At 32.7% G+C, this 23,890-nt stretch overlaps 1 protein-coding gene across 1 annotated transcript; it reads right to left on the bottom strand.

The window, feature by feature from the left end:
* Positions 1 to 655: 655 nt before the first annotated feature.
* Positions 656 to 22,542, bottom strand: LOC139500503 (uncharacterized). The gene is made up of 6 exons (XM_071289246.1): positions 22,509 to 22,542; positions 16,847 to 17,170; positions 15,914 to 15,974; positions 13,272 to 13,400; positions 1,748 to 1,936; positions 656 to 864 (listed from the first exon to the last, which is right to left on the bottom strand). Exons 1-6 carry the CDS (start codon positions 22,509 to 22,511, stop codon positions 656 to 658), a joined length of 915 nt encoding a protein of 304 aa, XP_071145347.1. The 5' UTR covers positions 22,512 to 22,542.
* Between the last annotated feature and the right edge of the window lie 1,348 nt (positions 22,543 to 23,890).

The raw sequence follows: 23,890 nt of genomic DNA, 5'->3' as shown, positions 1-23,890 counted from the left end.
TTGACATTTCGGTGTCCCGTCACAGACATTATAGCCCGGTCATCGACCCCCGCTCTTTTTAATCCTGTTGCCACAGTGGCTCGAAGGCAGTGGTTTGTATATCTTATAGATAGACCAGCTTCGTCAGATATTCTTGACATCATACTGGCCAATTTGTTTTTGCCAATAGGTTGAGCTGCTTACCATACAGTTGGTTTTGGGTACCGGAGTGCTTGCTGGAAAAATGCTGTACACCTTGGACTAAGCTTTCCTAGATAAAAGTCCAAGCTTAACACTAGACAGTGGATATCCCCGGGTTTAGCATACATTCGTACGTCCCTTGAGTTTTTTTTCGAATCTACACCATGGTGTGTTTTGTCACATTCATTATAAGTCATTTTGTAGTATTCTTGACCTTTGTCATCTTTAGATTTGGCATAAGATGTTTTCTTTAATTCAGCAAGCCCCTCCTGTCACCTCCTTCGAAATTGAGCATAATGTCCCACAAAACCTTATTTTGAAGAGTTACTGGGTGATCAGTACTGAATATACCACTGGAGTATAGCTTTTAAATATCACCCTCAGCTACAGCCTTTTTATGTACTGTTATGTCTTTCCCTTCCCTTTTCAATTTCTTCATCATACCCGTGATTACATGATTTGATGGCATAAATGATTAGTCAGTTATAATGTTAATGTCACGATTATAAGGTGGACCAGTTAGATGCCTAGAAATAGCAGATCGAATACCGACGAGTGCTGACTTTGAATAATCATTGCCTTGTTTGGTCTGCAAACTTGCATAAAAGTAGCACAATCTGTCATTTAGGGTAGTTTCATCTAGTTCCTGAAAACTGCTGCTGTACTTGTTTTCAGTTAGCCAACCTGAAATTATTTGTACCATTTTTATATGTATTCAAGTAATTCTTATAAATATTTTATTCAATTGTGATGAATTTTGTATGGGTATAATTTATTTGAAAGACATGATTCATTTCAAATAAATAACAGAGGCCTGCATGTTTTAATTTAGCGTTTTATGCTCAAAGCATGTTGGTGTTTGTGCATACTTTGTGCATGTAGACGAGAGCGACCTATGTATATACATGTACAGTATTCTATCAATATTTTTTTTTAGACTAAAAACATAATATTCAGCTTGTCTTCTTTTCATGTACCAATATGTTCGTGTCATTCAAAATTTTGTAGTGAAAATATGTTATGCTTTTTCTGCTGTAATACTTAACAAAACATTAAACTCTGGTAGTATTTTGGAAGTACACCTATCTGTAGGAGGATGGGGTTCGATTCCCCACCGGGGTGTTTTGTTTACTACTTCAGAATGCTCATAACTGTTATAATAATTTCTTTAATATATTTTGGTTTAAGTATGCTTGCATATACATGTATAGTAAATAACACTACCGTATGTACAGAAAAACAAATATCAAGGAATATTTTTATTTTTAAATCAGCATCTTGACAGTGACAATCGAATTACATCTCATTTAATTGTGAGAATGCTACATTTTGTAATTTGCATCATTTGATTTTTTTGATTTCTTGTTTATTACGTTATAGTCCCTAACACTGAAGAGTAAAGTTTATGTTTGAAACAGTAAAAAAAATATTGCTAGGTTGCTGACTCATTGCCGAATACCAATTACCTCACGATTTTCTAGGTTTATCATTAAAATGTTTAATTTACAATCAACTTATGATTATATTTTCCCATCTACGTAATATTTTTGCACTTAATGGTTTTTACCTCTTGAAAGTTGTACACCCCATAATGTCTGCTGGTTGGTTCTTGGCTCAGTTCTTGCCAGCGCTAACTTTTCAATTTCTTCTTTGCTAGGCAGCTCCTTAAATCTGGGCTTTTTGGCAGGTGGTTCTTGGTTTATACAGTTAGCAGTCAAGTCTTGATCAATCCGGGATAGTTTCCATCTGACTGTGACTGTTCATTATTTTCAAAATTGAATATGGTGTCCTCTGTCAAATTTGAGAAAACTGAACTAACTCTGGCATCACATATCTCGTGTCTGAAAACCCTTTTTGTTCCTCCATCAGCCATAGATTGTATTATGTATTGCCTAACAGCATTTTGTTCCATGAGGTGGTCTGTTATTTTATAAGATGCCCCTTTATAATCTACTCTGAGTCCAATTTTCAACGGCGATACTGTGTATCTATTCATTTTGACAGCAGACGATGAGTCATCGAACATGTGCATTTACATGGGAGGTTTGCTAAATGGACGGAACAGCCATAACAACGATACCGGTCGAAGCCATTTGCAGGCATTTTCATATCAAATAAGGTTTTAAAAACTACTAGAGGGCAATTATATAATGTTTTATGTCAATTACTAATAGATTTTATGTAAGGAGATAAAATATATGAACTTTTATATGAAGATAAAAATGAAAACAACGAGAATGCAAATAGTCAGTTTATGCGAATGTGTCAAACACATTTCTTGTGCTGATTAGTGCACAACTTTGTTTACAAAGCGTAATAGGGACGTCATATTAGAATAATTAATATATGCGTATTATATTAAATACAGTTTAAACTAAATAAAATAACATTAAATATGTCGTTCCAACCCAAAGTATAAGAGGTAATCTTTTGAAAACAATTTATTTTCCGATTGAATATTTATTACATTTAAATAATTGTATATTATTATTATTATAATTATTTTTATTATTATTATTATTATTATTATTATTATTATTATTATTATTATTATTATTATTATTATTATTATTATTATTATTATTATTATTATTATTATTATTATTATTATTATTTTTATTATTATTATTATTATTATTATTATTATTATTATTATTATTATTATTATTATTATTATTATTATTATTATTATTATTATTATTATTATTATTATTATTATTATTATTATTATTATTATTAATATTATTATTATTATTATTATTTTTAGCAATTAAATCTTAACCTAGCGTAATGTTATGATCTTTTTTTGTAAAAATGATAAAAAATTAGATATTTAACCAAAATAAATAAATACTTACGGGCAACGACTACGGAATGAAAAAAAAACAACACATTGTATAGGTACAAGTTTACAACATAAATAGTATGTGCGTTGATTTTACTGTGTCATGAGTGATTTTTTGACTCGTAAAACTATCCGAATATGTATGTACATATGTATGTAGATATAAAAAAACAAGTAACAATAATTCTAAACATTGAAAGAAACTATACAGAATAAATCAACTATTGAAATTTACATTCAACGATTTAATCAATGCCGGTTACACATATAGATATCAAAGACATTAAGGTGAAATTCGAAACGTTTGTGTAATATTTATTATCTGGAATATATCATTATTAGATAAACACTCACTTCGTTTGATGTATTTGAACTTTTGATTTGGACATTTGATAAAAGACTCCGTTTTGAATTTTTCTTGAAGTTCGGTATTTTTGACATTAACCTTTTTTGACCATAGTATATAACTTTAGCATATTAACGATTTATAAACACATGAAGGTTATGTCTTTAGAGTATTTTGTGACCAATACGATAAGTTAAGATTATGAAATTTCTGTTGCTGGTTTATTCATGTTGTTTCTTTTGTCTGAGTTATTTTATGTCACTAAGGACTTGCACTTGTAAGTTAATAATTATAAAAAGATTGTTGATTGTTCATACATACTCTGTTTACATTGTAGACCGGTGTATCCTTGTTGGCAAGTACATGAATATCCTAAAGGGTGATTATGACAAACTCCGTTGTGTAAACATAGATTGGGATTGCAGTCTAAAAAAAAAATCATATTAAACTTATGAGCTACTTTTTCAAAGACCTAGATATGCTAAAGGACAGATGAAAGTAATGAAATAAGTATTTAAAAGCAGCTGTTATATAAGGGGGCGAAAGATACCAGAGGTACATATAACCATTGCAAAATAAAAAGAAAAGCAGACAAACAATAGAACACAAAACACCACATTGAAAAATTAGGACGAAGCAACACGAACCCCTTCATAATTTTGTAAAGATTTAAAATGCGCCGGACTTGTAAGCAATCTTGCTCCACATGTTACACCTGTTGTGTTACTTTTGTTAGTATGAACCCGGTAATAAGTCTGATTCGGCAGGTCCCATTCACGAAAAGGGCACGGGATTGTAGTTACGACATTACGAACATATCCCTTATCATGAGTGAAACGAATATTCTTTTAAAGAGGGGCAAAAGTTACTAGAGGGATAGTCTACGTCATAGATAGACAGTAAACTGACAATGGTTAACTAACTTTTGATAGCATCCGTAAAATTTACGAAGGGTTTGATAGCTTCTGTGTGAGCAACCTTCTATCGAGGAAATCATGAACGGAAATAAAAAACCGGGAATATCCTATGCAGGCTCTGCTGTAATGCTGCTAAATAGAAATGGAAAGTTCACAAATTAGAAGCTGAAATCATCTGTTTTTTTGTTAAGTTTTGCCCTCAACTGACCCTCATTGTCAATTTCTAGATGGTTTAACAGTGCATATAACAAATAAAATTGAGAATGGAAATAGGGAATGTGTCAAAGAGACAACAACCCGACCATAGAAAAAACAACAGCAGAAGGTCACAAACAGGTCTTCAATTAAGCGAGAAATTCCCGCACCCGGAGGCGTCCTTCAGCTGGCCCCTAAAACCATATATAACAATCATAATTTAAATGACTTACGTTGGTTAGCAGCTGGGTTAATATGTGTTCGTACCCTCTATTTAATATGTTTTTCTTTTATGCTGTTAACATGACACTTTAAGGTGAAAGGTACGTTAATGAACGCCTCTAGCGGAAAAAGGGAAAATCGGCGTTTGTTGCTATGGGAGTTATCTCCCGTACACCAGAGAAAATATTTTCAAGATGTCGGAATATATTCCGCTTCGTCGGAATAATATAAGTTATATGGTTCGCTTCTGATCCCCTACGGATCCATAGATGGTTATTAAAATCCATAAGGGGTGAGGCCGGATGCCGAGTCCCCTATGAATTTTATTCACCCTCTATGGATCCGTAGGGGGTTAGTAGTTAACCGTATAACGAATTTATCGCACGCTGGACCTTTTCTGCTACGTTTTGTTGAAAAATAAACAACGAAACAGAACAAGATAAATAGATGACGTCACCATTAACGCGTCATGAACCCCCTATGAACTTTACTAACCCCATACGGTCTCATAGGGGGTCACCACGTGACGGCGTTAAACCAATCACAACGTGATATTTTACCCGCGGTGCGATAATGGTCAATATGGTGGAAGAGTATTGAATGCATCTCATCAAAATATAGCTAAAATTGAAGAATGTGAAATGAAATATCTTGTAACAGTTAAACAGTGCTTTCCTCCCATGAAAATGAAAGAATCTTGGCATGTCGTGATGGCCGAAGAGCGACTGAGTTGGGTTTACTAATACTAGCTGACCAACTTAAAGCTTGCATTTAAATTATGTTTCTACAAAACTGTTTAAAGTACAAAGAATGGGTCTCGGAACTATTTTGTTTATACCTTGGGGTAACTGTCCATACATGAACTTACAATACGCCGGTTATCGGCAAAGACTAATGACTTAAAAAATTGGGAATGTTGTGGTTGATATGTGACGTACAAAATGTATAGTAAATATCATAAACTCCCACAGTAATAAAATTAAGCTTACACTATATATTGTCATTTTATTTATTGAAATTCCATAGCAAACTTTGTCACGGACTTTAATACATTCAGTCATTTGCATTCAACATGTTCAAGAAATAAATTTTCCCAAACTGACAACTGTCAACGTAAATGAAAACTGCTAGGACGTATTCAATCCTTGACACACAAAAAAAAGAGGTTAATACTAATTATTTTAAACTTGATATTCCTGTTTTAACTGATATAACCATTTTCTCAAATAAATATAAACATAAATCTTTCTTTACAGTGCTTTCTTTCACGTCCGCAATATGGTATATAAATAGAATTTGAAAATGAAAGTACTAGTGCTATTTTAAAACAAATAATTTATAGTAAAACAAATATTGAAAGCAAAAGAGTTTAATTGCTTTCTGTGTGACATGAAATTTTTTAAATATAATTTCGGAGTTACTTCAGACGGGTAAGCAAGAGAGAGTGACAATTAACTTGAACAATAGTTCAAATGTGTAATGGTGATGGGGCCTTCCGCATGAACAAACGGGAACTGTCTTTCAAAATGAACGAAAATTTAAAAGAAGTGAATACACTTTTCAGTCAATATGTAATGAATTGAATGGAACATTGTGAATAACAAGTTTCCTGCATTAAAAAGCGACAAGGGAAAAATATAGACTTATCCGCTGATTGAAAATTACGGCTTTACCGCCACTTCAAAAATAAAACAATTAGCAAAGTATATATTATACTGAAGATGTAGAAATTTCTGCTAGCACCAATCAATTCATTTTAAATTGCGCAAAATTTCGTTAAGTTTGCAAATGACCAGTACTGGATCGAAGTATGTGTTCATGTTTATATATATCACGGTAATGTTCTCGTGTTATTGACCCATAATTTTATATATTTTATATGCATGACCTCCTGCAACTATCGGAGGATTAAAAGTTAAATATTTTGATTTTTTTTATGCACACGCCGTAGAGGAGGGGACATTACTTTTAACACTTGTTTGTCTGTCTGTCCGTCGTACCGTCCAAAATTGGTTTCCGTTCTCTAACTTTAGTTTGCCTCAACCAAATGTTAGAAGACTTATACACAATACTGATTACCAAAAAAAAAAAAGAATCACAGATCTAGTTTAAATTTTGGTGGCGTCACTTTTAAAGTCTTTTTTTTTTTAGAAATATCACTCTATAGCATCATATGCAAGCGGGCGTATCATTTGTGTCCCATGGACACATTTCCCCATTTATTTACCATTGTTGGTCTTTTGGCTGTTTTTCGTGTTTTTCACATGACATTGTCAGACATGTTTTCGGCTTATAAGTTTCATTTTCCCGTTGCGCGGTATATTTCGCCTCCACTGATATTGTGAAGTAGAAAAGTTGTGGTCATATATGTGAACATTGAATGTATATCGTCACTTGGAAAATCCAATATTAATGATAGATCTTTTATCGTTTCTGTTCAATAAGTTTATAAACATATGTCCTTAAACATTGTGTTTTTAATTATTCAAGAAATACGTTATAATTACTTAGGACCTCGTATAATCACTGAAAAAACAATAATAGGTAATCAATCCTTTTTCCAGGCAGGATAATATGCTCTATAGCGCATTTGAATAACCAAACAAATTATAATGAGGCAGTCGCTGTCTTCACAATTCTGCTGAAATAGCCTTGGCGTTGCGTAATCCTTTCGGCGACGTCATGATTTTTCTCTCTTTTCCCTTCAACAACACCCTTTCAACGGCTGATATATGAAAAAGGAGTTCGATAACCCCATTAAAATTATATATTAAAAGAAAGGAAAATAATACCTCAAAAACATTTGATTTTTATAGAAAAATCGTAGAATTGGTTTAAACTGCAGAATAAATAAAGATTGAAATTTCTTATTTTTGGTTCAAATTTGACGTTAAGTCTATGTACTTTATGTTGTTTCATTACCATTTTCAAATGCCTGGAACTCGGAAATTAGATCAGTGACCAACTTAATTTTTTCGATTTTTCATTATCTTTTAATAGGTTCTACGTGCATACAAGTTCTTTTAAAAATCCCAGGACAAGCCATTTACGTACCTGTTACCTTAAGTGTATTTAGTTTTATGTTCATCACTTCAAACGTGTATTCGTGCACTAGTTAACACCAAAGATGTTTCAAGTTAACTTAAAATGCAACTTTGAATAGTTACGTTATGGTGTGATTATCTAATTTCTAAAAAAATATACATGTAAATTCTTAAGTGGGTACCAGTGTACTATCAGATTTATACAATCGAAACAGTTCAATTATCGAAGTTAAAGTCCGATCTCCGGCGAGACATACAAAATTCGATACTGCATTTATTGGAATGGAATAAATCAGATATTCTACGATTACCTATAGATATGGTATGAATGCCAATAAAACAACAACTCTCACATCTAAGTCACTAGTTTTAAAAGTAAATTATAGTAGTCAAAGTACAGTCCTCTCCACAGAGCATTTGCTCAAACCGAACACCAACCTATAACGGTCTTTATAAAACGGAGATGTGGTATTATTGTCAATGACACAACTCTCAAAAGAAACCAAATGACACAAAAATAACAACAGGTGTCACCGAATCGCCTTCAACAATGACCAAAGCCCATAATCTAAATATAAAACGAAAAACGCTTATGAACCACATCAAACAACGACAACTACTGAACATGAGATTCCTGACTCGTGACAAGTTCAAACAAATGCATCAGGTTTAAACATTTTAATAGGTACCAACCTTCGCCCTTTCTGAAACAAAAGTGTAACATCATAACATGAAAAGGACACATCTAATCATTTGTTTCTATAATGATAATGAAATAAAACATCAAATAAAACATTAAAATCCAATCGATTGCCTCCTGATATTCTTGACCTGTACGCCATACACTTATGAATTTGATGCACAAACACCTAATTTATGCATCTTTAGATCTCATGGAAGAAAATGATAATGAAATACTTTTAATCAAGAACATCGCGTATAATGGAATCATATATACTTATGATATAGGAAACAAATCGCACTCCAACTATTTCTGCAGGTCTGAATAATTTGCGATCACAAGCAACAAAATGTGTTTCGACGCAGCAAGAAGAATAATGACAAGCTAATGTTTGCTATTTTACAATTCTAGTCACATTATGTCGCTTCTTAATACTTATTATCCTTCTGATCACTTCTTGTCAATTCTTGTTGCTGATCAGTGAGACTGATCTCAGCGTATGAAGAATCCAAGTCAAAACCTTTTAACCGTGAAAAATTAGATAAGGTGTTCTATAAGCTATTTTCGTCCACAAATAAGTACTTACGGTCTATTGCTGAAATATAGAAATTACTTCTAAAATTAAGTGTAAAGAATTTAGAATTTTAACACAATATTGACCTCTGTACTACAGTTTCAGACATTTTTACCTTTTATGTTTGTTTGTTCACACACATTATTGTTTATATACCATTCAGGTCTTTGTTAGACCGGTATTCATGTGATTAATACGAGTTGTTATCAATTCAAACAAAAGTGAGCAGATATAAATGTATCACCTCCACCATAACTTAATGTTTAAAAAGTACTTCGCTGACTGGAAAACGCACGTCTTGCAATAGTTTATAAGAAGGATTTCGTCCTAAGATTGACTAACCTAGTAGTTTAAGTTTTAAATCTATTTATGAATGATATTCTAATTTCCAAAGCAAATACATATGTGTTTACGTGTATGTGTGTGGTATCTTGATAGATATAGGAAGTGCCAATGCGACAACTTCCCATCCAAATAACAATTTATAAAAGTAAATCATTATAGGTCAATGCACACCGAACAATAAGCTACAAAGGACCCCAACAATACTAGTGTAAAACCATTCAAACGGGAAAACAAACGGTCTAATCTATATAAAAAACGAGAAACGAGAAACACGTATAAATTACACCATACGCATCCTGTAATTTTTCTTGCATTTATTTTTTTATAAAAACAGAATATTCCAGATCTGTGTTTCTAGTGTTAACATGTGATCCTTGTAATAGTATATGACAATTTATAAATATAAATAGTCAGTGTCGGAAGCTGCGTATAGAAACAAGATTATAACTATGCAGTTATTAAAGTCATTAAGGCATATTTTAAGATATGAGCAGATTATGCTAGCAATCATTATAATCATCGCATCACCTTTTGGTGAAAATTGAATATTTAAAGAGAGCGGAGGGGGTAGGAGTACGCTAGTTTTTTTTGTGAAATAGTTTGTCGAGTGATCAGACTTCAAAACAACTAATGTATTGATCAATTCAACAATCACTTTCATATGACGATGATTTTCATTCCCATTTAAAAGCATGTTCTTTGTATCGTTTTACTTATCAAACTTGCAAGGTCAATTTCACTTGTAATATTTCAAATTTTGATTTGGTTGGCTACAGAATGAAAGAAAAAAAACCCAACATGTAGTATGGACATTAATTTGCCGTTAAAACAAGAGGTGAGGAATTGCATGTTTGACTGGCATACACAAATAGTATATCATCAAAACATATTTAGCACGGTTTGGTATTGCAGGCAGCAATGCATGAATACATCAAATTGATATGTCACGTTACTGCACGGAACATGATGAAACATGATGTTATCGTTTATATGGTATCAACATTGCAATATTTTGTTGATAGTTCTATGATATACATAATCAATTTAAACTACTTGCTATTTTTGTCTATCTAGAAATAAATACTTACAGTTGATCGCTGAAATTTATGATTTACTTTTAAAATTTGGATTAATTTATATTCTTAATGGAAGTTCTTAATTGTCAAATAGATGAATGATATCGACTTCTTATAACATATACAACCAGTTTGCATTTGTATCGATTATAAAATTGAGAATGGAAATGGGAAATGTGCCAAAGAGACAACAACCCGACCATAGAAAAAAACAACAGCAGAAGGTCATCAACAGGTCTTCAATGTAGCGCGAAATTTCCGCACCCGGAGGCGTCCTTCAACTTGCCCCTAAACAAATATATACTAGTTCAATGATAATGAACGCCATACTAATTTCCAAATTGTACACAAGAAACTAAAATTAAAATAATACAAGACTAACCAAGGCCAGAGGCTCCTGACTTGGGACAGGCGCAAAAATGCGGCGGGGTTAAACATGTATGTGAGATCTCAACCCTCCCCCTATACCTCTAGCCAATGTAGAAAAGGAAACGCATAACAATACGCACATTAAAATTCAGTTCAAGCGAAGTCCGAGTCTGATATCAGAAGATGTAACCAAAGAAAATAAACAAAATGACAATAATGCATAAATAACAACAGACTACTAGCAGTTAACTGACATGCTAGCTCCAGACTTCAATTAAACTGACTGAAAGATTATGATTTCATCATATGAACATCAGGCACAATCCTTCCCGTTAGGGGTTTAGTATCATACCATCATAACATATATGAGAAGAACATAACCCGTGCCATGTCAACAACTGGTTTTTGAATAAATGTGTTTAGTTCCGATGCAAAGACCCTATAAGTGAATCAATATTAACGCAAAAATATGCAATCTTTAATGACCTGACAACAGTATCGTAACTATATCCCCTCTTAATAAGTCTATTCAAAGGTTTATACATGTATTACAGTTAGAACCATTACATGTACACGTGTATCCCGAGTGATCATACGACGAACGGTCACATGACAGTACATTCACGTGTGAATCGGTTTATCCAATTTTTTTGATAATAATGATTACTTCTATACGGTTCTCTAGCAATTTTCGGTCAAATCTACTATGGGCATCCTGGAGATGTTGCAAGTAATTTGGATTTAAAAAAAACCTTTTAAATGATTTAACAGAAATAATATAAAACTGTACTTTTTTATCAATATGTAAGGTTGACATTTACACTACTGAATGTAACACATATTGGTGTTTTCATTTATTACTGCAATAGGGTATAAATGTCAATACGTATATTATTTCTTTTTTACTATTAGTTTTAATTATGTAAAATAAAAAAAAAATAAAAAGGGTTGTGAAATGTCTTACATCAAGTACATTTCTACAAGACAAGATTTTCACTGGACACAGATGTGTTACTCGAGATTCAGATTGTATGTAATAATCTGATAGCAATGTTCTACCTTTGTTGCAGTTGGTGCCTGTAAATCTGCTGCATTTGTGTTAACCAGTGCTAAGTCAGAAACATGTTGTTCAGTGATCGTTGATTTTTTTTATTTGGATCATAAGTGTTTCTCGTTTTTCGTTTTTCATATAAATTTGCGTGTTAGTTTTCCTGATTAAAGGGTTTGACACTAGTCATTGGCCTTTTATAGATTGCCGTTCAGTTTGAGCCAATCCACCATGGTTAAGCCGAAATTTGAACGATAATAGATAACGTTGTACCACTTTTGTTACTTGGATTGAGTGTTGTCTCAATTGCCTGGAACCACATCTCATTGTATCTATTTATACAAACAACGACTTGAATACCAACAACACTATATAGTTAGTTGCGTAGTGATTGCCGGCAGTCAAATTGAAAATTGCACATCTTCTATATTTATACTTACGATTTATAGCTGAAAATGAATTTCAAAAAGTTAGGAATGATTTTTTCAATAAATTACACAATATATTTTTATATGGGGCGGCATATTGTAAACCCATGAAAAATTTGGTCACGAATTGTGTATTTATCACAAAAAAAAAACAACAGATAGTTTTTTCATTTGTCCTATCCATTAATAGCTTATGGAAATGTTTTTTATAAATATATATTTTTTTGTTATGAGATGACCGTTATTGTCATATTTTGATAATATGCTGCATATACTGGTATATTTATGTATTAATCACTCGTCTGTACATTTTATATAGAACTATATAATTATCTTCTTTCAAAATTTAGTTAGCACAAAATTTTAAGTTTTTTTGTTCCGGTGAACTAGCACCTTACAAGTTCAAATAACCCACAGGCCAGTTGGCTAGTACGTTAGCATACAGGTATGTTTGTACCATTCAGAAATGTTTAAACTTTTGGCATATTTTCTATTTTACCATACCCACATGTACAACGAACAACTTCATCACCTTTCCCACATTTACACGATTATGATATAAAAAAGATGATGTGGTATGATTGCCAATGAGACAACTGTCCACAAGAGACCAAAATGACCCAGACATTTATAGGTCACCGTACGGTCTTCAACAATGAGCAAAGCCCATACCGCATAGTCAGCTATAAAAGCCCCGATAAGACAATGTAAAACAATTCAAACGAGAAAACTAACGGTCTTATTTATATAAACCACTGAATTACAGGCTCCTGTCTTGGGACAGGCACATACATAAATAATGTGGCGCGGTTATACATGTTAAAGGGATCCCGACCCTCCCCATAACCTGGGACAGTGGTATAACAGTACAACATAAGAACGAATTTATTCTTCTTTGAATGCATCTACCAAAGAAAGACGTCTGCAAATATCATGTACAAAAATACCACCAAATTTAGAGATTTATGTGAATATAATCAGGATTAAATCAGGATCTTACCATGTTCACGTCTATTTCCATGATAACCAGTCGTACAATGACATGCATATCCAGTATTCTGATTGTTACAGTGATGTCCATTCTGGCACGGACTTGACTGACAGTAGTTAAACACAGGTTGACCACTTCCTATAAACAATATAAAAGTATTATATACTAAGGACACATGAAATTTGACATATGAATTTTCTATAATCTGTCTTTTTTTTTTCTAGTTATACTGACTAACAACTGATAACTACTTTAAATGTTGGTAAAAATACAACATTGACTAGCATCAGACTCACATAGTATTTAGCGGGCTATGCAAATATGTATGTTCTCAAACCTACCTTTAACCTGCTAGCCGTGCCCGAGAGTCGAAAATCAGAACAACTTTGAAGAAAAAAAACCAAGTTGCTCGCACGTTGTTGAATCCTGATCATTTGGTAACTTTGGAACAGAAATGGTCTTGTCTAATCAAAAATGTCATGAGCACAAACCAATTAATAAAATGACAGTACATAATACTAGTATTGCATGAACCCCCTCGTTAGATTTTTTTTTAACAATGGTGGCCATGTTGATTGGTAGGTGGTAGCTTCAGACACAAATTTTAAAATACATATCCTAATGATGATTGTTGGATAGTTTGGTAAATTTGTCTCAATAGTGTCAGAGAAGAAGACTTTTGTAAACAAATGCAAAATGTACGAGAAATAGTTAAATATTTATTCAAAAGGGCATTAACACCTCTTAGCAAGTTAATTGACAATTTTTGGTAGGTATGACTTATTTGTAGACCTTACTTTGCTGAACATTATGGGTGTTTACAGTTCTTTATCGTTATCCTGATTAATATTCAAAATAATAAACGAAAACGAAAAAAAAACGGGTTGTTCAATTCGTTTAAAATGTCAGAACAGATAGATCTTCACCTGAAAAACATTTGTACGTACCTATATCTATGTCAGATTGGCTTTAAATGTTTTAATGTCAGAGATAAAGACCAAATGACGCATTTTACCCTTATATTCTATATATATGTTCCGAACCATTTGAGTATTATACTCGTTTTGTTATTAACGGGCTGGACCATATAGTTTTTTTTTTTCAAATTACATTATAAACATTTCAATAATACAAAAACATGATGTAAAAAAACAGTGATGGTTACATGACAATTCAAAATTAATTTTATAATAAAGAAACTACGTAAATATTAAATATTGATGCGATAGTTACTTTTCGCTAGTGACATTCTTGTATGTAGGCTCGGAGTGACATTCACTTTCACACGGTATCATAGCTTTTTTGCATTTGCAAGAAATTTGCGAACGATCCTTTTCATTTACACCTTTTATTTGCGAGTGAAACGCTAGCCTTTCTGAAGCTGCGTACGTTGACATCGAGGTATTTGGCCATTCTGATGTTTCCCATGTTTTTAAGAAGCTCTAGATCTCAAATATCGTAAAATGACTGCAATACACCATATTCACAAGACAACTTAGATAAATTATGTTATTTTCCAGTGACTCTTGTGTAACAGTTCATTAAGAAATATTTCTTTTTTTAGTCTTTTACTATCAATTTGTCAATTAAGTAAAATTAATTCTGTGAAACTTCTTATTTTAATCTAGCTTATCTTTTTCATCATAATATACTAATAAAATTACCTATATGATACAGGGTCTTTTTTCAAATGAACGGTCATACCATATGAAGAGTTCAGAAGTATCAACAGTAAACTTGAATAGAGTGTTAATAACCCCGACCATACGCGTACGGTCGGACCATAAGCGTATGATCGGACCGTATGATTACGCTTACGGTCATGACCATACGCGTATGGTCAAATACTCATATGGTCCGGAACATATATATATCCATGTCGGCACTGTTATTCTTTTGGCGGGGTCATCGAACAAATTTTTAAAAGTAAATACCTTAATGTTATTATGGCCAAATTTAGTTAAAGTTAGCCTTTTCGTTTTATAGGTGATGATTTTTGTAAAAAATTAACGGAAGACGGGGGAAACGGACTCAAATTTATGAGAAAGGCTCCATTGGGCCAGGTGAGCTAACAATGTACAAGTATTGTATTCATTGGGAGAATGTTTGTAAGAAACCAAAATACTGGTATAATGATTAAACACAATCAAATAGCAGACAAAGAAAAGAAAAAATGGTTATTCCCAATAACTCCCACACCAAGGACACTGATTATTGCGAGCGATTTCGGACACTAACAACAAATGTGTTCAAATACTTTGAAATTTTTTCGGTTCAATACCTTATTTCCTCTCAAGTCAGATATATGACAATTATTATTCGATCGTTTGGTGTGTTTTAGCTTTAAATTTTCGTATATGATTAAGGATTTTCCGCTTTCAATTTTCCTCGGAGATAAGTATCTTTGTGATTTTACTTTTTCCTATATAAGTAAATATAATTACGAGTATAAATTGAAAACTACTTTCAAACCTATGATTGCGATTGATAAAAACCGCAATTTTTATACGTGTGAATGTTACACAAATTACATTGTAGAAGGGTCTAAATACAGCACAAACAACATTTTCCAAAAGACCAAAAAAGTAAATATAATTATGTACACTGTACTAGTTGTACAAATTTTGAATTAATCATTTATCTTTACATACCACAACAATCCTGAGACCCACAATGTCCGCCTGTAACATCAACCCATATACGATTTTGACTCTACAAAAAATAAGGGAATTAACAAATATTCCTCGTTATTTGACTCATTTGCGTGAATTTAATTATATGTGTTTCTACAACTAATCTTTTTATATACGTTTTGTCAATCAACTGAATAAGATTTAAAAATAGGATTGTTTGAAATTTCCAAAAGATAGTTTGTGTAACCTCACCGCATATAATTAATATCCATGTTCCTAGTAAGGCACCTCGTCAACAGTTATCATGTGTCATATCCTGAAGTTTTTTTGTTATTTGAAGATTTTAATGTAAATGGCAACTCTGTCAATAACTGTTGAAGAATGTGTGTTTCCCTCTAGATGTCTTTTCGTCATTTCCAGTACATGAATGCTATATCTTCACAACATGGGCCGTGTCTCATTTTATTCATATTTTAACGTTCAGCATCGTTGAATTTTATTACGGAATTTGATGCGACTGTTGAAAAAGTGAGAGTTTATCGCTATAAAACCAGATTCAATCCGCCATTTTCTACATTTTGAAAATGCCTGTACCGAGTCAGGAATATGAAAGTTGTCCATTCTTTGGATGTGTTTTGCCATTTGATTTTGCCATGTGATTATGCACTTTCCGATTGAATTTTCCTCAGAGTTCAGTATTTTTGTGATTTTACTTTTTTTATATATGAATATTCAAAATGTTAACATACCCTGAGTTTGATATTAGTGTAAAATGTTTGAGATTCTACTGATGAAATTCACATTTGCAGCAATATTGATACTATTCTTGATTATTTCCCTCATACATCAAAATGAAAATAACTGACATTGATATCCATTGTTCATAGCATTTTAACATCTTTGTTCTCGCTTTTCAAAATAATTAACCAGAATGCATTCAAATTGACTTACATGGAAATCGTAAACCAGAATATGATGTTTACCGCCTTCGTGATGATGTTGACCGGTATACTGGCAGTACCTTGCATGAATGTCCGATCTTTTCACAAAGACGCTTCTTTTGTCATTATTATTCCATTGATTACTGTAACTATATTGATAATTCCGATGATGCTTGTCATTATGTGTAGGTTGTGAGAAATGTCCTTCAAGGTACCAGTTGTGTATAATCCCATGTGTTGGATAGAAATAACAATTAGAGGTAGCGATACCATCTTTGACAACATAAACTGCCAGTAACAACAATTGGGTTAACCAGTGATATAAAAGTCTTTCCTAAAAAAGCCAAGGAAAATTATAAAGGTTGTGAGTCAGAGCTTTCAACATATACGTGTAGTTGTTCCGGAAAATGTAATTGTTGTTCGCATATTTTTCAATCTTATTATACATTGTATGTTCGCATTGGTTGTTTTCCGGGAAATTATGTACAGATTAATCAAATTCAAGGAACCCCATAGCTGGTAAAAGTTATATTTTGTTTTGATAGTCTTATTAATGTTGCTATGTTCTCTCGGTTGCTGTTTTTTTTAGTTATTTTCTAGTCTACCATTTTGATCAATAATCCTGTTTTCATTTCACATTTATCTTTGGTGCACTTGTCATACAAGGGAGAGGTTTAGCTATATATAAAACCAGGTTCAATCCACCATTTTCTACATATGAAAAAAGTCAGGAACATGACAGTTGTTATCCATTCGTTCGATGTCTTTGAGCTTTGATTTTACCATTTGATTAGGGACTTTCCGTTTGGAATTTCCCCCGGAGTTCAGTAGTTTAGTGATTTTACTTTTAAGCAGGAACTGTATACCCTTCCAGTTAGAAGTTTTCCCAGTTTCAGTGTTGTTGGAATAGCTGCGGTTTTTGTTAACTGATGTTTGTAGTTTGCATTTGTATTTGTACTAAAGTGGCATTAAATTATAAATTGTTCTATATATGTTACAAAATAAGAGAAACAGGTATAAAACCACAATTGACGACCCCGCTTTTCGTTTTTTCGAATATAGTTCCTTGTTATTTTAGGTTGTGTTTGTCCCCCTGATTTTTGTTTCAAAGTTTTGTAAAGGATTGAAATGAAAGAGTAGATTGTAATTAATGTTCTAGATGCGTTATTTTAACTAGTCAGTGGCTGGAATTTGTGATTAGGTCAGATGCAAAAGGTAACATTTATAGTTTTCGGAACATCTCTTGAAATGTCTATAACAGTATGGATTTGCGTTGGCTAATTTAATGTACATAGGAATGTTCCTAAAAGTTGGGTTTAATGTGAAACTTGTTGAGTACATTACACTTACCTAACATTTCGCAGGGTAACGTTATAAGGAAATGATAGAGAAATTAATTGTAGTTTGTGTCCTAAATGAAGTTGATGATAAATAACGACCTCGAAACTTGCCGCCCAAAGACTGGGCTGGTATTTTTATGTTTCTATATGGACTGCGCTCGGACATCTGATGACCCTAGAATATCTCGGACTAGTAAATGTATTATTTATTCAATTAAGAAGTATTTATGTTCTCTTTCCTGATATGATTATCGGTGAAACGAATACATGTAAATTTGAACTTTGGTTATTATCTTCTACTGCAGTTTATGGGAAAAAAAACCAAGTGATAATGCTTACAAATGTACGATTTTTGGAATTATAAGCAATCATATCACATTTCCTGTTTATTTTTATAAAGATAACATTTTACAATACTTGATTAAATTTCCTGACGTCTTTGTAAAAATAAAAATGTTAACATCGCATTGGACTTTTAATAAATCTATTCACAAATGGGTTTAAAAAAATAAGACACTCTTCTTTCGCTATGAAAACAAAGTCTTGTTATATTTTAATGGAAAATGGGAAGTAAATCTGTGTGGTCACAATCAATTTTGCAGCGTCTAGTTTTTCAGATAAAACAATTAAAAAAAGTGAAGAGCAATGATTCTCACAAAAATTTTCATACAATTAGCACTGATACCTTTTTTTCTGTCAAAAACTATAAAAATATATCAAGAATTTTATAAGATTTAAAAATAATTGTATTTAAAATCTATATTATTCTCGAAAAGAAAAGAAAAAAATCAAAATATCTGGCATAAAAGTTAAAATACAAGAGTATAGACCATCCTTAGCTTGTATTGGATTTGTAGATTACTTGGAGCGGTGCGGTTATATTTATTACACTATTCACTAGTAACAACAGCTGTAGTTAACAAAGCTATCAAAAGTCTAAAAAATGGGAAAGCAGGCGGCATTGATAACATACCATATGAAGCTATTAAAAAAGTCCTGGATGAAACCTCTGTCCTTAGCCTGATTCAACAACTAAAAAAGATCTGGGTAAAAGACGAAATACCAGATGATTGTAGTAAAGAACTTTTATTGAAAATTCCCCCAAATAGGCAACAAGGCACTCCGTAACAACTGAAGAAGTATCATTTTACTGTCCATACCGAGCAAACTGCTCAGTAGCATCATCCTTAGCAGAATGAAAAATGAGGCCGATAATATAAGATATTAAGAGATGAACAAGCTGGCTTCAGACAAGAAAGATCAAGTGTAGACCAAATAGTTACATTGAGAATTATCATCGAACAGACAATAGAATGGCAGACGACACTCTACCTAAATTTTGTGGATTTGCAGAGAGCTTTCGATAGCATTGACCACAAGGTTCTTGCGGAAATTATGGGACACAATGGAATTCAACAAAATATCATCAAAATGATAAAACTGCTGTACAACCATTTTTCCTGCCAAGTGATACACAGTGGAACCGAACCATTCCCTGTGACAAATGGGGTACGTCAAGGTTGTATTCTCTCTCCTCTCCTTTTCCTAAAAGTAGTTGACAAGATTGGTAAAGCAGCCTACCAAGATCCAAAAAGCATTGGTTGGACTCTCACAACACGTCTTGAAGACCTAGAATTTGCTGATGACATTTGTACTGTATCCCATTGCTTTCAAGAGGCAAAACATCAGACCAAAAGTTTTGCAACAGTAGCAAAACAAACAGGCCTATACATCAAAACACAGAAAACCAAATCAATTAAGATAGATACAAACCAGCAAGATTGTCTGAAAATCGACAACTCTACTTTTAAAGATGTACAATAATTCACTTACCTTGGAAATATTGTCAGTACATTAGGAGGCACAGACGAAGACATATCGGCAAGAAAAAAGAAAGTTTATTCCATGCTGAAACCTGTTTGGAGGAGTAATGCTTTAAGAACTAGCACAAAGTTAAGGATGTTTACCAACAATGTCAAATCTGTACTTTTAAGCGGATCAGAAATCTGGCGAGAAACAGCTGCATCTATCAAATCAAACCAAACTTTTGTCAATAAATGTTTGAAAAACATCCTCAACATCAGATGGCCAAACAAAATATCCAACAATGAGTTATGGAGAAGAACAACAGCCAACAAATTAGACAATAAGAACAAGGAAGTGGAAGTGGATCGGGAATACCTCAGAAAAGAAGACATAAACATCACCAAGCAACCCCCAAGAAAAAGGGGGAGGCCAAGAACACCTGGTGCAGGGGACTACCAACCGAGCTGAGTAAAATTGGGATGACCTGGAAAGAAACAAAACGAACAGCCATGTACAGGAAGAAATGGAGAGAAACTGTAGTCGCCCTATGTCCCCCTTTGGACGAAGGGAATTAAGTCATTCACTAGTAATCTTTAATGAAATTATATCAGTTTACTTTTTTTTTACAAAAAAAAAGAATCCTAATAGTTTGTTAGTAAAATGCGTAGCATCCACAAATTGAATTCCAGGGTCTCAATTTTCTCTCTAAATGTCATAACCATTTCAAAGGAGACGGATGATGTAGATACTTTTAGCCTTCGAACTTGACCCTCGAAATATACAATAAATAAAGGCAACAGTAGTATACCGCTGTTCAAACTCATAAATCCAAGGACAAAAAACAAAATCGGGGTAACAAACTAAAACTGAGGGAAACGCATAAAATATAAGAGGAGAACAACGACACAACACTACAGTATAACACACCCAGAAACGGACCAAGCATCAGACAAAATCCCACGAGAATAACAAATATAACATCAAAACCAAAAACATGAATTTGGGATAGACAAGTACCGTGACACGTCTTATCGCAATGTCAATTTACACTCAAAAATAAGAGAAAACAAACGACGCCACGTTAAATTGTAACACACACAGAAACAAACTATAATATAACAATGGCCATTTTCCTGACTTGGAACAGGACATTATTTTTGAATGAAAAAAATGGTGGGTTGAACCTGGTTTTGTGGCATGCCAAACCTCCCCTTTTATAACCATGTGAAATATAACATTAAAATTGATAATAGAAATGTGGAATCTATAAAAAAGACAATAACCAAATTTGAATTCGAATTTAAATATAGACCAGAGACTTCTGACTTGGGATGACGCAAAAATTCAGTGGTATTAAACATGATTTGTTAAATTTTAACCATTCCCTATACCTCTAACCAATGTAGAATAATGAAACACATAGCAATACGCACATGTACAGTAAAACTTAGTTTAAAAGAAGTCCGATGTCATACATTTACTAGGTTACAAAAGAAACTAAGCAAAATGACATTGATACATAAATGAACAAAGGACTTCTATCAGTTACTGACATGCCAGCTCCAGACCTCATTAAACTGATTGAAAGATTATATCTTCACAGGGACATTCAAATTATTTGTGTATAACAAGTTGACAATTCCGTGTCAAATTAAAGAAAAAGAACAAACAAACAAACAGCAGAACATAAAACACAACATATAAAACTAATGACTGAGCGACACGAGTCCTACCACAAACTTGTTAAATCACATGTTCTTGTAACGGTAGTGGATCCAGCTACATATAGGACAACCGTCGTACTACTCCAATAAGATACTTTGATAAGACATTACAACATAGTGGATTGGTAACAGACTCTTATTTAACTCCGAAGTAACTTTAAATTCCCAAACCACCAGTCATGTAAATTACACTAGACCAACTGTATCCTTTGACGTTATGAGACAAATAACCTTGGGTATATTCGTAACATCACGTATTTAAGAAATAACTGATGAAATTCTCTTGTTTGCTGTCATGAAAGTCCAACAAGATCTGCCTCCCTTCGGTAAATATATTTGTTTTTATCTAGGGGCTCATATTGCTAATTCTTTGGTTTTCTGTGTAATGATAGGCGGACTTGTTGATTTAAACATCTAATTAAAATTGTCACCCCTTCTCTTATAATGAAATTGTCATCATGGATTATTGCAACCTTGAGTAAGAATAATTTTTCAAAAACAAGCCAGAAAATGGCAAACTACAAAGAATTATACACTCTTGATCAAGATATAAAGTCAAACAATTTGTGACATTACCTCACACATTATCTGATAGGAATCTGTGACGTACCAATGCATATACAGAAGAGGGAAATACAGATACAGATACTGAAAATGAGCTCAGCAATTTGCAAAGCACTCAATTCTAAAAAAACTCAAACAATTCAGTACATATTTACGGGAAAACTTTTTTTTCAACATAAGTAACTCATGAACATGGTTGTTTATTGTTATGAAAAGTGTATTTAATGTTAAAACTTACCATTGTGAAGAGATCACACCTTGTACTGAATGTTTTCGATAATACAGACAAACTAAATCTAGGACAATGTAGATATAAATCATGAAGTACAGTAACTTGTCTGGTGGATTGGAGATACATTGTATTATTTTTATATCAATGAACTAAATGAATAGCTATTTCCCCACAAGAAAATGAATAATAACTTCAGAATATTTTTGTTAAATAAATTAAGAGATAACTGTATTGTATTAGAAGATTTACGGACGTCCATCGGTGATCATCGGTGGTTTTACTGTGGAAAACTTAGATTTCCTGGTGACAAGTATCTCTTTTCTAGTGCAAAACAAGAGCATAATTCAATTTCAATCAATATTTCAGTGTAAAATCTCCAATAAAGAAAAGTATGCGAAAAGATATTATCATATTTGGCTAATAAACTAGGTAATGTCCTGCTTCCTGTGTCAAACATAAACACCAGGCGTTTTCTGGCATCTTGACCGCTTCAGAATGAAATAGAATTGGATAAAAAGGAGATTTTAGGTGCAACAAGTGAGTTTTTGGCTTATTATTGTAAAACTAACATGTCAAAACATTTCGCAATTCAAAATGTCGGCTTCTTTAGTTACAGATAATAAGATAGAGAATTTTACGCCTACTGTCATCCAATCAAAACCATAGATACGAAATAAATGCATTAGAAATTTCTAATAATTCTGTTTGTGCAGGGTAAAGGAAGGTTTCTTTTTAAATGAATTTCGTTACCGTGGAAAACTTATAAATACGCTGCAGTCGTGTTTATTACCTTCCACGCTTTCCATTCCGCTTTAAATTCTGAAAAATATTATGAAATTGATATTCTGAACTGATACTAATGTACAAATGAACTTGACAAAAAACAGGATAAAAATGATTTTTTTCCTCAAGCAAAAAAAAAAAAAAAATCCGCCAAAAATTTTTCTAACTGAAAATCGTAACAAGGCATTCATTTGGTATTTGTCATATAAATACATAAGTACATAACTTAATCTATAATAATATTTTTATATTTTTTTCTATATATACTCATTATATATATATTACTTTTTTAATATCAAGTTTTATGTACACTCAACCTACATCATTTTTGTGCATAAGGTCAACATCAAAAACCTGATTTAAGGTAGATGGGGTGTCTAAATTAGAATCCATAGAATCTTTTAATAATTTGCCAAAATGTAGTTCATATCCTGCTTGTTTGAAAACATTAATAAAAAGAATGGGTCACCGGACTTATTTTCACACTACAGGTTGTGCAAAATTGTCAAGATTTTGTATAGATTATGCATGGAAAACCCATTTTTCCGCCATAAAAGGCAAACCACACCATAGAATTTTGAGATAAAATATGAGAAGATAGCTCC

Source organism: Mytilus edulis, chromosome 13 (assembly GCF_963676685.1).
Source record: "Mytilus edulis chromosome 13, xbMytEdul2.2, whole genome shotgun sequence".
Classification (NCBI taxonomy): domain Eukaryota; kingdom Metazoa; phylum Mollusca; class Bivalvia; order Mytilida; family Mytilidae; genus Mytilus; species Mytilus edulis.
Note: the sequence above shows the minus strand (reverse complement) of the source record. Positions and strands in the feature narration are given on the sequence as shown.

Coding starts and splice junctions, on each gene's coding strand:
- LOC139500503 (XM_071289246.1), bottom strand. Junction 13,401..15,913: donor TGGGTCTCAGGATTGTTGTG/GTATGTAAAGAT, acceptor TATTGTTTATAG/GAAGTGGTCAACCTGTGTTT. Junction 865..1,747: donor GGGTGTACAACTTTCAAGAG/GTAAAAACCATT, acceptor AAATAATTTCAG/GTTGGCTAACTGAAAACAAG.